The 16153-nt window shown below is 34.8% G+C and overlaps 1 protein-coding gene across 1 annotated transcript; it reads right to left on the reverse strand.

Annotated features, from left to right (window-relative positions):
- Positions 1 to 8977: 8977 nt before the first annotated feature.
- On the reverse strand, positions 8978 to 12346 carry LOC112028760 (alpha-galactosidase 1). The gene is made up of 15 exons (XM_024061450.2): positions 12142 to 12346; positions 11676 to 11734; positions 11399 to 11455; positions 11253 to 11287; positions 11050 to 11153; positions 10854 to 10929; positions 10689 to 10747; positions 10470 to 10535; positions 10294 to 10377; positions 10140 to 10204; positions 9929 to 10011; positions 9733 to 9823; positions 9579 to 9628; positions 9337 to 9477; positions 8978 to 9220 (listed from the first exon to the last, which is right to left on the reverse strand). Exons 1-15 carry the CDS (start codon positions 12261 to 12263, stop codon positions 9128 to 9130), a joined length of 1185 nt encoding a protein of 394 aa, XP_023917218.2. The 5' UTR covers positions 12264 to 12346; the 3' UTR covers positions 8978 to 9127.
- Between the last annotated feature and the right edge of the window lie 3807 nt (positions 12347 to 16153).

A 16153-nucleotide genomic window follows, 5' to 3' on the forward strand; every position in this document is an offset into this window, starting at 1 on the left:
AACTAGGCTTTGGCATAACAGTGTTTATTTTTGCTAATGGAGGAAAATAATGGATAAAAAATATGAAAGTGAGTGGACTGGATGCTGCTTGGGGCCTTTCAAAGCATATTAGAGTATTCACAATAATTATGTTAATAACTTAGAATTGTCGAAATACAGCAGTGAATAATTACAAGTTTTGATTCAAAAGACAATAACCCAAGTAATTAGCAAGAACAAAAAAATATAAATAAATTTTACAACCAATCTCATAGCAAAACTCAGTCCACGTGTATGATATGGTTAAAGACTAAGTCCACACTAAGCTTACTATCTTAAGATGTCTCTAAAGTGACTAATGGCTTATAAACACAATAAAAGCTCACTCCAAACCAATGTGGGATTCACAACAATAGACAAAGTGTTTAAAACACACACACCAACCAAATAAGCTCATTCCTTCTTACTAGTGCATTAGTCTCTCTCTTCTGAACATGGTTTAAACCATCTTAAACAACTCTCCCTCATTTTTCATCAATAGGGGCAACCTCTATTTTTAGGCGAATTTCCTTATTTTGAATCTGTATCTTTCAGTGTATTTTCACTTATCCATTTTAATATTCTCATTTAAGATACACTTTTTTTATGAATATTGTTAAGTTCTAAAGATTTTGAATTAAATGTTTAGAATTATATTTTGTATGTGTTGGCAAACCGAGAACAAAACATGTTTAATCTATGTGTTAGACAATGCTCAAAGGTGTATGTTTGAAGCTTCAAGTTCGAGCTAATTGCAAAAAAGAGGAGTCAGAATCTGCCAAGCTCGATCGATTGAGAATTAGGCCGATCAATCGAGAATCGCAGAAAAAGTTTTTCTACAGAATTTTAAATCAGACCCAAGCCCGCAAAAACGTTTAGGGTTTCAATCTAACTTGTCCATATATAAAAAGGAAACCCTAGCTACGTTTGCAGACTTTTGAAAGACTTGTATATTACTCTTTGTGAGATCTGAGAGGTTTTGTACCTTCTAACTACACAAACGTCTACCGAACCTAGTTGCTATTACAAAGATCAATAACTGAAGGTGATCTGAAACCTTTGAGTGGAATCTCAAAGTCACAAGCGTGGTGCTTGTGTTGCAGTAAATCCAAGGAGAGAATGAGTCTGTAGATTTGAAGCTTGCATATAGTCGTGTCAGTAAGTTACTACTTAAGGTAGCAATAGATTTAAAGTCAAAATCTAACTATAAAAACTTCAATTCTCTTATAGCGGATTTGCTTTATCTTGAGGATAGCTAGGTCAAATCCTCCATAAACTTTTACTTTGAAACAGTTCGTTTCATTAGTTTTCCTGAGTCATCATATCGTGGTGTTATTTACTTTTCCGTTGCTGTGCATGATATGATTTATTATTGTTTAACCTAAATCTAAATAATTAAACTAAGTAATCACTTGGCTAATATATTAGGTTAAACAAGTTTAAGGGGTCTAAACAGAACAAACAAATATGCTACTTCTTAACAGCTCAACATTTAATGCCATAAAGCATAGCTCGTATAGCATTGTTATACAATTTTTCCTTTAACTTAACAGGTACTTTACGGTCATACACTCCTAATGTGTTTCTCCTCTTCATCCACCCTACTCTTATTTATGATTCACAAATAAAATAGCTCTTTTTATAATTATAAACTACTATACAATAGATATTAAGAAGAACTAGATGCACCTTTCTACTACTGTGAATCCCTTTTCATTTAAGGAATATCTAACAGAACTGTTCTAAAAAATAAAGGCTAACAGAAGAAGGTATAAGACAGCCTGCAAATGCTTTCTTGTGAAAAATCTGTTTTAGAACAGTGGCAAATTAATTTGTGCGTGCACGTATTATATATACTAGTGTGTAGTCCTGTATATATGCATAGATGCAATTAAAAACAATCACAATTATACGATTCAAATTATACTTTTTTTTTTAGAATATGTTCAAATTATATATACATAGTATTATCTTAAACTTTTTTTTAAACCATACATTTCTGTAAAGTTGTTATTTACAACTATGTATTTTGTTGGCTTTTATTCCGTGCCAAATTTGATTGTAATTTTATTCAATCGTTTATACCCTGTATTTATTGTGGGATTTCATTGTAAGAGTTGTGTGTTAGATAGAGAGAGTGTGAAGACTCAAGCATTTGAAGACTGAAGATTTCTCACGGGTATGTCGCGACTTAGCTTCCCGCGAAGTGACACATGTGCTCTGCACATGTTAGAATGCGAAGAGTCAGGACAGATGTAGACAGCTGTTTTTCGCGAGTATCTCGCTGGTAAGGCCTTCCCGCGAGAGATCCGCGAAACGCTCTGTTTAGCTGATCTATCATTTTTGATACACTCTATCCTTGCCCACTCTATATATACCCTCATTACCCACATATGTAGGAGAGGCTATTCAGAGAGAAAAACCCTAGAGAGGTTTTCTAGTCTAGATGACTTTCAACAGTGATTTTCATTGTCTTTATTACTTTTGCTTCTTTCAGGACTTCTCTATCAAGTTCCATCTCAACCTCATGTCCTGAAAATCCTTTATGATAATAGGTTGTAAGGCATGATGACAAACATTCAGAACATTAAAGTGGCTTTTCCTAAAAAGGCCACTTTCTTAATTTTGAGAAAAGAAATAGTTTTTGGGAATGCCCATTATGCTTTGCATCTTTCATTTGAAACTTTAATGTATTCAAGATTAAAATATTTGTTTAACGATGAGCCATGCAGCTTGTAGTTCTAACCTCTGTCGTTGCTGAATTGGTCTAAAGTTTGTTGAAGGTGGTAGAGGGTGCTTGTTTTGTTAAGATTTCAATCTCAATTTATTTAGTTTGTACTGATGGCTTCTTTTGTTATCTTGTTTACAGTTTTTACTTTATACCCTATTCATGTCTTACCTAACTTGTGTATGGAGACTTGGTGTTTTGGCTTCTCTACACATTTTATCACTATAATCTTTGTTGCAGATTATGTTTCGTCAAAAAACATGGGAAACTTACTTACGAATCATTTCATGATTCTTAATTATACAATTCAAATGATGTGGTGTTTAGTTTGTTCCTCTTGAATATTGCTTGTCACCTACTTTGATTTAATATCTTGTAGTGTCACTGTAACAGTGTGGCTATATGCATATGTAATTAGGTTCATGCTTATGTAATTCATTGTTTGTCTTAGCCATGTTGGAGTATATCTCTATGCTACAGAGGCAAAATGCTTGAAGAAATAATTTGCTTTTTTTCCATATTCTTCAATTATGCTAGTTTTTAGTAAGCATGCTTTCAATTTGGGACTTTCCCCCCTTGATATGGCATATACTTGCTGATCTCTTGCTCTTCATGAGCTTCTTCTTTAAAATGCAAAAGGAGAAAAATACAAAGGTGCCCTTGTATACAGGCAGTACATCAGGCAGTTTAAGAAAATAAAAAGTATAAATAGAAATACTAAGAAGGAAAGGACAAAAAAAAAATAAAAAAATCAGCAAACTAATGAGAAGGCTTTGGCATAACAGTGTTTAGTTTTGCTAATGGAGGAAAATAATGGATAAAAAATATGGAAGTGAGTGGAGTGGATGCTGCTTGGGGGCCTTTCAAAGCATATTAGAGCATTCACAACAAGGATGTTAATAACTTAGATATGTTGGAAATACAGCAATGAATAATTACAAGTTTTGATTCAAGAGGCAATAACCCATGTAATTAGCAAGAAAAAAAATTAAAAAGAAGTTTACAACAATCTCATAGCAAAACTCAATGTGACTGGTTCCCTTTCCACTCACTAAAGTTTATTAAATAGGCCACTTTCCAATCACAGAGGTTTATTAAATAGGCCATGATACCTCAAGACCTCTCACAATCAAGAGGACATGGAGCCGTGTGCACTTGTATGATATGGTTAAAGACTAAGTCCACACTAAGCTCACTATCTTAAGATGTCTCTAAAGGTGACCAATGGCTTATAAACACAATAGGAAGCTTACTCGAAACCAATGTGGGACTTACAACAAAAGACAAAGTGTTTAAAAAACATACCCACACCAACAAAATGAGCTCATTCCTTCTTACTAGTGCATTAGTCTCTCTCCTCTGAACATGGTTGAACCATCTTAAACAACACTCCCTCATCTTTTCATCAATAAGGGCAGTCTCTATCTTTAAGCAAATTTCCTTATTTTGAACCCGTATCTTTCAATGTATTTCCACTTATCCATCTTAATATTCTCATTTAAGCTACACTTTTTTTATGAATATGCTACTTCTTAACAGCTCAACATTTAATGCCATAAAGCATAGCTCGTATAGCACTGTTATACAATTTTTCCTTTAACTTAATAGGTACTTTACGATCGTACATTCCTAATGTGTTTCTCCTCTTCATTCACCCTACTCTTATCCTATGATTCACAAATAAAAAATAGCTCTTTTTATAATTATAATACTACGTGGGTTTAGGGTTAAGGTGACTCGTGACTACTATTGTTTATACTTAAAATATAAGCATAATATAAACCTTAAGTAAAAATACCCATAGGCCTGAGTCCGAGGACCATGCAGTGCCTTGGTTCTGTCTAACGCTTGGCATTTGGAAGTAGGAGTTTGTCCTCGGTTTGCTTTATTGAGGACGGTTCCTTCTTCGGGAGGCTCATGATCTTGCACGTGGCATTGATCTCATCTCCATCTCGAGCCCTCATCTCTGTCATTTGCGAAGCGTCCTTTGGCCGTTCGTATTCCGCGCCTGACGCTTCAGTGTGCGAGACGCGCCTTCATTAATGGCCTCGTGAATTGATGGCTTCATTATTATCCAACGCTTCGGTAACCCTCTTTTTGGGCTCCGCGTGAATTAATTCTCACCAACCCTATACCTCTATATAAGGCCTTCTGAGGGGAATGGTTTCCTCATATTCCATGAGCTTCCCAACACAAAACAGAAAAAACACACCTTTCTAGCTTCTCCATCCCCTTTAATAACCCCGCCGGAATTGTGACTGGAGTCAGTTGGTATGAGGCGGTTTTGGGCGGGTGTGAGGACATCCGCGCCAAGAACCGTGGTGGCCGCAGCCCCCACTGGGCTTTCGGTGCGGCAGAATCTAGGCGTAACCCCGATGGCGCCATGCACGGTGGCCCGGAGGGATATTGTTGAAGTGCCTAACGTCCCTCCTCAGAGCGCACCCCCGACGGAGGAGACATGCGAACTCTCATTACGGGCAGTGCCCGAGTGTTGCCGTCACCGACGGCCAACGCTCGTGGGGGTTGGAGAGAATCAAGGGAACATCATGGGGAGGGCGTCCCGGAGCCCCTGTATCTGCTCCTCGTTTTGTTCAAGCTCCGCCGCTCCGAGAAAGGAGTCGTTGAGGGCCTTGGAACGAGCTAGCCCCAGCCCCCTCCCGCCCTCTTATTGTCAAGTTCTCCCATTCTCTTTATGCCAATAAGAGCACGGGTTGACACTTCCCTCTAGCTAGTTTTAGGATTGGTCCACCTGGGCCTCTGATTGTAGGACTAGCTGGCAGGAATAATTGTAAAACAAGCTTGCCTGAGCCTCTGATTGTAATCTGTAAATTTTTCTTTATGAAATAATAGAAAGTCTTCTTTTTTTTTTTTACTGATAAATCTCTTGTCTTCCAACTTTTATCTTTCTGCAATGTTCTTCTTTTTGATGGTTTTTTTTTTGCATCACCGTCGATCTTCCATAGAATGGTTACTTAGGATGGTCACCCATTGCGCCCACCGGTGCACTAATCCTCCCCACAGACGGCGCCAATTGTGGGGGCTGGGTTTTCGGCCGCCCAGGCCCAATGGACCCGGGTCAAAAGCCCAACGAACCCCGCAATGAATTTGTAGAGAGTGGGTTGAAGGTCTAGGCACCCGCCGGCGCTCGAGTGGCGCGGACTCCGGCCTCTTTTATTTAAAGAACAAAGGACTTAGATAAAATTACATCTGGGATGGGCTCCTCGGTCATGGGCCGAGGAGGCTCTTACCCCTTTTTCTCTCTCTTTCTCTTTCTCGTTCCTTTCTTTCCCCAATCTACCTCCCGGATCCCTCCATAGTAGCGATTCCTTTACATTATATATCCCCCTTACAATTGATCCTAGCCCTCCACTTGTTGAGCGATTAGCCCCCTTGGCTCAGGTGCTTGTCCCATCAGCCGCCTTCCCAGTCTCTTTGGGAGTCACGGCCTCCAAGGTGATACTGGTGAGGTCTTTTCCTTATTAAGGCGGCCTGGGTGATTGTCAGGTGTATTTAATGCTGAGGTGACCGTTCGGTTCGAGCTTATCCTTTAAACCCTCGGATGTCCGATGATGAGGTCGTCCTCGGACTTGGATTGTCTCCTCGGCTCGGGCCTTCGGTCCAGGAAAGCAGTGGGCTGGGCCACAGGATTATTTGGCCCCACAATATGATTTAGAATTTAATTTGGTTTTAAGACTCTTTGGTTTTTGCACCTAATAATCCACCTACCACAAAAATTAAAAACTTAGATGGACACGTATTGGAAAATTGGACTTCTACTGAAATCCAATTTAGAATCTAATTAGATTGGACTCTTTGATTTTTACACTTAATAATTCACTTTGCATAAAATTAAAAATTAAATGGAATACGTGACGTAAAATTGAGAATCCTATAATCTAATTGGATTTTCTCTAAGTTTTGGCTATTAATTTATAAGATACACACGCAACACACACACACACACACATATACACTTATAAATTTGAATTATTTTTAATTACATAAAAAATGGCTTATAGATATAAAATCATTCAAACTATCTCTTCATCTAATTTTATATATAGAGTTAGATATATGATCAGATTTTTATGGTTTATTTATATTGGACTTCTCTTTTTCTACACTAAATCAACTCACTTTGCACCCAAAAAAAAAGAAAAAAGAAAAAAAGAAATAGAATAGATGAGACACATGGTGCAAAATTATTCTCTAGTGGATTATTTGGAAGACTGCCAAAGCATGATGGCAGCACAGGTCTAATTTGATAGCTAGAGGATAGTTGTTGTCTGGCCTCATGTTCTTTTGGCCTTATTCAATTTCTTCTTTCTCTTTTCTTGGGGATATCGCTTTGATGGGCTGGTGTTCCCCCTGGCTAATTTTTCTCTTAACTCAATTTTTACTTGTATTATTCCATAGTATCAATCAAAGTTTCTATCATTTTTAGTTACGAACCACCGCACACTCTTGGTGCGATGGTTACTCCATAAGTATAAGTGATTGTGGAGTGTGGGGGGCAAGAGCCGAGATTCAAGTCTCCATGAGGGAGCTTCACACACATATACACTTAGATTAGGTTAGAGTAGAATTATATCTTGTATAAAATAATAATAATAATAAATTAGCTACGAAAAAAAAAACATGTTATATATATCACAAAGAAACACTGGGGGGAAAAACAAAACAAAACAAAACAGGAACAACCACAATCCAAAGAAAAAGAAAAGAAAAGGAAATTGATGTTTTCTGAAACAAAATAATCAAACCTACAAACATGGACCTTTAATCCAAGGACCAAAGGGCAAACATGGCCTCAAAGGGAATCAAACGTTGAATCCATATCAGAGTTGCTACTTCAAATTCTAACAAGGAATCTTGGATTTGAAACATATATCATAAACTAGTATACAATAATTTCATCACACAAATATCATAATGCCACACATAAATAAAACCTAAAAAAACCAAATTTGAAAATCATAAACCTTATGTCATATCAAACAACCAATGTCAAAATCATCAAAGAAATAAATGAATCTCACACAACCAAATCAACACCGAAAAACCCATATGAAAAATGATAAGAAATCAAACATGTGTAAAAATTATGACTCATCAAAAACAAAACCTAAAACTTTGAGGTGTTTTTTCCAGCAAGGAGTAGAAATCAAACCTAAGAAAAACCAGAGAAGGGTTAGAGATGAAGAAAAACGAAAAGAAAAGGAGAAATCGTTTTTTTTTTAAGAAAAGTACCTAGGTTTTGTCGGCGATGGGTGGCACCAGTGGAGAGTTGAGCTTGCTCGTGGTGCCTCAGACCTTGGAGCCGGTGATGGTGGGAGAGAGGGACCAAAGGTGGCTGGGTTTTTTGGAGAGAAATCTGAGAGAGGGAGTTTACGCGTGAAAGTGACTATAGGAGTGATAAGTATCAAGGTGTGAGGGAGAGAGCAAATGTAAAATGTATTACCAAAATAAGTGTAAAATATTTTACATAAATTTGCTTAGGTTGGTTTGGTTGATTGAAAATATTTTACTTTTGACCAAATATTTTACTGCAAAACAAACACTATAAAATTAGAAAATATTTTCCTAAAAATATTTTACATCAAGACAAATAGAGTGTTAATCTCCAGCATTTCTTTCTTATCATTTTTGTAAACAGCAGGCAGTAGCAACTATAAATGTATTAACTAATTACTACGGGGTAATGGTCATTCTTGCCAAGCCCATGCATTTGCACATTTTAATATGTAATATATTTATTAGTTGACTCAAATGAAAAATAATATAAAAAATATATAAAAATTTCTTGTTAAATAAAAAAAAACAACCCTCCATGCTTTTATAACTTCAATTTGTTCCAAGTTTTCTTCTTCTTTTTTAAACCGTTTATTCTTTTGGATACTATAGCACCCTTATCTTCTTTGTTTTATATTCTTGGAAATTTATCTATGCATCACCTATAACAATATCATCTTGTCAAAGTGCACCACTCAAACAAGGCAATCTAGTTTGTAAACCCAGTATTATAGCATTTACATTGCATTGCAGGTGAATCCTTTTTTTCAATTATTAATAATGTTTTGTTCTTTCTATTACAAAAAGGTAATGCCAAGACAGAAGAAAGAACAGCCTTGTGGGGGGATAAAGATTATATAGTAGTACTACACTACTACTCATTGCTCATTTGAAAAAAAAAAAGAGGAAACTTTTGCTTCTTCCAATTTTTCCTTCTTTATTCCAATAAAATTTTAATTACATGAAACCGTGGAAAAGAGAGTTGTAAATCTCAATACTCACTTACACTACAGCATCAGGTATAGATAAGAATTAACAGGAAGAATATACAGAAGAGAGCAATGCCAAGTGTGCATTTCGCAGTAGAACTCAAGCAATTGGCTTCAACACAAACATTTTGCAACTGTGAGGCTCCACGTTGACTGTCAAGTTTCCAACAAATCTTGTCTCTAGTGTCTTGTGCTGCAAGAAACACATATGCACACATATATTTGAAGGTATCTCACAAATACAAATGCAAAACTGAAATGCCTCGTGACCTTAAAAGGCATGAGAAATGAAAGCCTAATCAAAATTACCTCCCAAACATCTCTTGCTTCAATGACACTGTTTTCAGGGATTCCAATATCGTCCCAATTGCCTGTAATTGAATGAGGCACAGTGGCTCGGTTGAGCAGAACTAGAGCTACCCTGTTGCCTGAAAGAGGCCCTGCCCAAATCTATTTTAAATTTAACATTAAAAAAGTCATGTTTTGCTCATATGAAGTGAGACAAAAGTACACACTACGCATCATAAGATATTTTAGGCAAACTTTATTACCTCACTATTACCCTCCATCCTAACCTTTTTAGCTTGTATGCCAAGTGAATCTGTTATAGATGATGATCAAGTCAATTTTCATAACCATTGCTACAGAGTAGTTCACATGATGGGAGGAAAATTACACCATCAGTTACAAAATTGATGCACTTACCTTGATTAACTGCAATAACCTCTTGATTGGAAATGATATTAAATGTCTCTTTTGTCAGGTTCCTCACATCGCAACCAAGGAGAAGGGGAGCCTACAATACCATTTTCTGTTTAAGCAAACAGATAGCCAAAACACAAAAAATATGCATTCATTCAAATCATGAGCATCTGGTTCCAGATAGTGCTGCCTGAAATACCTTGGAAATAGCCCATAAACTAAAGTGGGCTATATATTCATTATTTTTCATCCCTCCATTTCCCACCTCAAGCATGTCAGGATCTGAACAAAGTCAAGCAGATAATATGAAATAGATTTCATAGAAAAAAGTGGACTAAAAGCTCTCTTTTTTTTTTTCTTTTTTTTAAATTATATTAGTGTGACTAAAACTATTGTAGGAGAATACTAACCATTCCAACCACCGGGCCTTGCAAGATCAGCATATACTTCATTCAAGTCTATTATAGAGAGCATACTGTGGGAGAACAGACCAAAAGAAATGATTTTGGGCTAAGAATTTGTATAATCAATTATGAACTTAACAGAAACATGAAATTAATCTACCTGTTCCAATTATCAGAAATGTCATTAGTAGTTCTCCAGCTATTTCCAACCTTAAAACCCCATAGAGCAGGGTGCAAGTCACCCCTATTAAGGGAAAGAAATACAAATCAAACAAAATAATCATTAATGGAGTGACTTTCACAACATAGATTTAAAAGTTAGAGATATAGGATTACCATTCACAAAGTGAGAAAAAGATTGGACGACCTGCTTTTGTTAGTGCCCTAGTCATTACAGGGTATCTAATAGAAGAAGAAAAAAAAGGATCGTTATACTCTCATATCTCAAAGTTTGAACATACATTGCTAAACAAAAAAAAAAACAAAAAAAGATCCATTTATATTTCCCCATTTACTTGTGAGGTTAATGTCAAGGACTCAAGATGACTATATTACCTAACGGTTGGCTTTGTACCATCATTGTAACAGTTATCATACTTCAAATAATCAATACCCTGCATACAAATTTCACTATTGCATGATTTGGTATTTGCAAGTAGTGTCAATAGCAAAAATGGACAAAGTAAAACCCATAAAGAAAATAAAAACTAGATTTCCTACCCATGAAGCAAAAGTTTTGGCATCTTGCTCCTCGTGACCAAGTGAACCAGGCATGGTTTTGCTACAAGTAAATTGCCTGCAAAGTGGAGGTGAAAGCATTTGTTTTCCTAGTTGTTTCAGTAACAAGGGAATATCGATATTGAACAATAAATAATGTAGCATAAAGTTGTGCTTGGGTGTACTACAGTCATGTTACCCTGCATCCGAGTAGATTCCTAACTTAAGGCCCTTGCTGTGAACGTAATCTGCAAGGGCTTTAATGCCAGATGGAAATGTTGAATTCTTAGGCAATAGATTACCCTGAAAAAGCAAAATCAAATGTTTAGTGCAACTACAAGTTCAAAAACACTAAAATTGTAAGAGAGACCAACTTAGCAAAAATTGTAAGAGAAACCAAACCCTGGCATCACGATGCATTTCAGCCCAGCAATCATCTGGGAAAGTAAGAAATAGAAGTTCTGGCTCAGTTTCTTTTGCCCACTTTGCTAAAAGAAAATTAAGATTTATGATAAAAAGAGAAACTACGTAAATCTATTGCCACATACCTATATTAACGTAGATATATCCAAGCTTGGCAAGACCAGTGGAGACCAGAGCATCAGCTGTCAAACCAAGAAAACAAAGAACTCTTTTTAAGTCGATCTCTCTCCCACCTCAACAGATGCAGTTTACCATTTTTCTATGTGAACTTTGACAGCACTTTTTGATATATATATATATATATATATAAGGAATTTTTTTTTTTTTTTTTTTTAATTTTGAAAATGGATAGAACTTGGTTAACGTTTGAAAGAGAATATTGCATTTGAGTAGTAAACCTACCAGTTTCTTTGATGACTTTCTCATCGACTTTGCAGTTGAAGTGATTCCAGCTATTCCACCTACATAAGTAGAAAACACCTCAATAATTACGAGGGTGCTAGTGCCTGCCACTTAGGAAGCACGGACAAGGACATATATGAGTACAACAATGTGATATTTTGAAAAAATTGTAACATGAAATGGCTGCCATGACACATGTATAACACGGGCATAAGACACGAAGACTGCAAAATGCAATCATTAATTACTTATTACTTTAATAATAATCACTGCAATCCAGATTCCAGATGAGAGGACCCTGATCTAATGAGCACTATTGGATTTGTATATACATACACCACGCCAAACAAACAGTGCTTATGATGATCTGATCAAAACAGCACAAACTGGTCGTCCATAAATAAATAAAAAAAGAAGAAGAAGAATGATAGAGCTCATTAGCAATGCAGTAGTAGTTGTATATTACCCCATTTGAGGAGTCAAGCCAAGCCCATTGGCAAGCAGACTTCCTCTGAGTTCCTCGTCGCTATTCTCAGCCTCAGGCATTGACATGGGAGAAGCAGTGCTCAGCATCATTGAGCATAACATCAACACCGCTACAACCACACAAACATCCTAGATCTCTCCATCTTCGTAAATGTGCCCTCTCACCCATACCCACTATCTCTCGAGCCTCTTAACCAGAGGTGAGGTCTATATATATATATATATATATATATATAATACTTGTTTAAGGATAATGCCTATTTATATGTGCGTATGATATAGATATATAGAATAGTTTGTGGCTCTAGTTGTAATACTATAGAAATATATATACTTAATTAAGGATAATGTCTATTTATATGTATATATCTATATAAAGTTGAAGCACACATTTATTGTTGGTACACTTTAGTTTAACCATATTAATGGCCATGTCACCTTTTTTTTTTCCTTCATTTTTTAAATAATATTAATATATAAATAAATAGTGCAACTTTACACATTCTCTAACTTATTAAATCCAACTCACTATAAACAATTTTACACATTCTTTAACTCATTGAATCAAACTCATCATTAATTTAGCCTTTTTCCAATTCTCAACTCTTCATTTTTCCTTCAAAACCGTTTCGTTCTTTTGAAGTTCAAACCCTTCAATTACCACTCCTATGATTAACTATGTTATTTTTAACACCATAAATTTCCAGTTGCTCTCTCTACCTCCGCAAAAGTTGCTAAAGTGGCATCAGATTTGGAAAGTCCCTATGAGGTGTATACTTTCCCTATTTATTTTTTCTTTTCCCCCAACTTCGGTTTTTCCATTGGATTTCTAAAATTTGTGGATGATGTGCTTTTTTTATGGGTCGTAGACAATGTGATCACTTTGGGGCTATGGATGGCTAGGATTGGTTTGTCAGTTATGAGAAGGGTTTTCAACAACTTCTTACTTCATATTCATGTTGTACAATTTTTCTTTTATATTGTGTTTACCTATTCAATTTGTTTATTTTTGACATTTTAGTTTTCTTACATTTGACATTTGTTTAACTCTATGTAAAAAAGAAAAAAAAAGAAAAAAAAAAGAAAAAGAAAACCAAGGTTTAATGTATTTACCTCTGATAGTTTAGAAACAATAATAGAATATACGTTGAATTATACTCCAATTAATGCTTTCATATTTTTTGACTCAATTTTCTTTTTGTTGTGGGACCTTTCTCAATTTCTGTTTGGCTTCGACAAATATTATGTTTAGCAAACTTTTTCTTATTATGTGCAACACATAATAATTTGATCTTACAATCCAATAGACAATAAAAATCTACGTCAAAAGTTTGGTCACGAGGAAATAGAAAATCTCAAAATATGATTAGGGGTTTAATTTTTATATGATTTTGATAATGCTAAATGTGAAATTTGGCTCTTGCAGGGTTTAGGATCATTGAATTATATGTTCTATATGTTCTTAACATTCATGCCAATTTTCATGTCAATTGGATGTTATTTACCATTTGATTCATAAAATCATCTTTTGTGCTTATTTTAAATTACAAAAACTTGAATTTAAACAATTGATTAATAGCTATGTCATCAATCTAACGGCGGATTTGTCAAAATTCACATTCAATTAAAAAATATTAAATGGTGTAACATTACTTAAAGTTACATCAAGTGTAACTTGAACCCAACCCATATATATATATTATATATATCAAAATTCTCCTATTTGATTTGGACCTTTATGAAGGTAAAAAATACTCATTTAAGTAACCAATGATTTCTCCTAAAAGTGTTTTAGGAATAGGGTTAATAACATCAAAAAATTCTCCATAAAATTCTCTTTCTTTTATGTGTTTTGAAAATACCCCTACGTCCTAATTTTAAGCATGACAAAACTTGAGGACAACATGATAAAAATACATTTCTAACTCCACTTAGAACTTTGCCTACAAAAGAGGACTACTCTCCCACTAACTCACGTCTTTAAAAAAAATATACTTTTTATTTTTAAAAAATGTCAACATATTTCACCTCTTTTTTTTTCTTTTTTTTAACTCTATCAACAAGATTTATCCTTTCTCAAAAAAAAAAAAGATTTATCGGTTTCTGATTTTTTTTTTTTTTTTTTTTTCATTTTCCTTAATCCCTATTCTCACGTTTATTGTTTTTTTTTTTTTTTCCTTCTCAAATCTAATTTTCTTTATTTTGAAATAGAAGAAGAAAGAAAAACACTCCTACTATAAAACGATTACTACAAATTCTCATCCATATTCCTTAAATTAATTTAGGCATTCCACATATCCTTAGTTTTTTTCTAAACAGCAAGTCAGTTCCCAATTATATCAATCACAAATTCTAAGAGATGACTATTCGAATTAGTAGCATTTGTTCAAACATTCAAAAATAAAAAACGACCAACCCACAAAATCATGAATCCATGATTCCATCGGAAAACAAATTATGAATCCATGATTCCAGTTGCCACACTTCAGTTTTTTTCTCATTTCTCCTACTTCATTGTACCAAAAAATAAGATTATTTTACAGCCAAATTCCATTGGAAGAATATCGATATTTTTGTATTTGGTAACTCCATTTTATGTTGGTGTAGAGGCCTAAAATTCACCGTTTTGCATGGCTTCTCTTATCAATCTATTATGCTACAAGTGTTTTAAGAAAAGGTATGTTTATAAATTGTATTTTTTTATTCAATAAATTCCTTTTCTTTTCTTTTTTCATTAACGAAGAATTATGACTAAACCCAAAATAAAAAAAAACAGCCTCATCACACACACAAAGCGCATGTGATGAGGCTAATATATAAATAATAGAATTGGGATAAAGTAGAGTTCTTTAAATCTCTACATTTCTTTTAAAATAAATAGTTAAGATACTCCCACATTAGCAATCCATTAATACAATTCTAAATTGGTTAAACTTTTATTTTAATAACCTTTTATTTTCTTGAGAAATCAATGCAAAAACACACTAAAGCAATTCTTCCCATTAATCCGAAGGACACTACAAAAAATCATCGAAAATTACTAGTCTCTATAAAATTTTCAGTATTTTAACCCACGAATAACAACATGCAAGAAAAGTCATGACATAAAATTTCAAACTCTGGTAAAAATTTCCATTTTGCTACTTTTCTCGAAGAAAGAGAAGCAAACAAAGTAAAGGAAAAAATATATAAGAATAATTCAAAGAAATTTTTTTCTTTTATTTTTTGGATCATCCAAACTATTAAGAAGAAAAACAAGAAGAAAAGTGCTGAGAGTGTTGAGGCACGTGAGGTTCACATGGAAGAGGTTAGTAAAGAGAAAATGCAGCAGAGATTAGTTGATAAGGAGCAGCCAGATGCAGACACGTGATTGAGCATTAACCACTTCCGCATTTGCAGCCACTAGCTCCTTAATTCACGGATCAATTAGTTTTAGAAATTATTTTTTTTTGTTTTTTCTCTTTTACGCTTACTTCAGTTGCTTGTACATATACATATAAAAGCAAAGCTACTTCTGTAAATTCTGAGGCATTCTCATTCAATAAAAGAATAATCTTCTATTCACCTTTCTTCCAGAGAAACAGAGAGTGAGAGAGAGGAGTAAAGAGAGTATTTTTCATTGAATGTGATACTGTTTTTCACAAACATCACTTGTTAGTGGGAAAAAATATTAATTCTTTCTTTAAGGGGAAAAATTAAAATGAAAAATGGTAAATGAGAGAGCTTTTGTGCAATTGTTCTCTAGCCCTTTCTTCTCAATCTCCTACGACTCCATCGATCATGACCTAAACCTTGGTCCATAAACCCTATCTTAAGCGACATAGTTAGGGTGTTGATGCTGGAATGAACGTGTCGGATTGATGATATTAGTGTAAAAATGGGTGTGGGTGTTTTTGTGTTAGTACTTGATAGTCTAACTTTAATGAAAATCAGTTGCAGTCCGTGCATTGCACAATTTTGAGGACAAAATTGGGAAATGCCCCATTTGGGTA

Source organism: Quercus suber, unplaced genomic scaffold (assembly GCF_002906115.3).
Source record: "Quercus suber isolate HL8 unplaced genomic scaffold, Cork oak 2.0 scaffold_260, whole genome shotgun sequence".
NCBI classification, from domain to species: Eukaryota; Viridiplantae; Streptophyta; class Magnoliopsida; order Fagales; family Fagaceae; genus Quercus; species Quercus suber.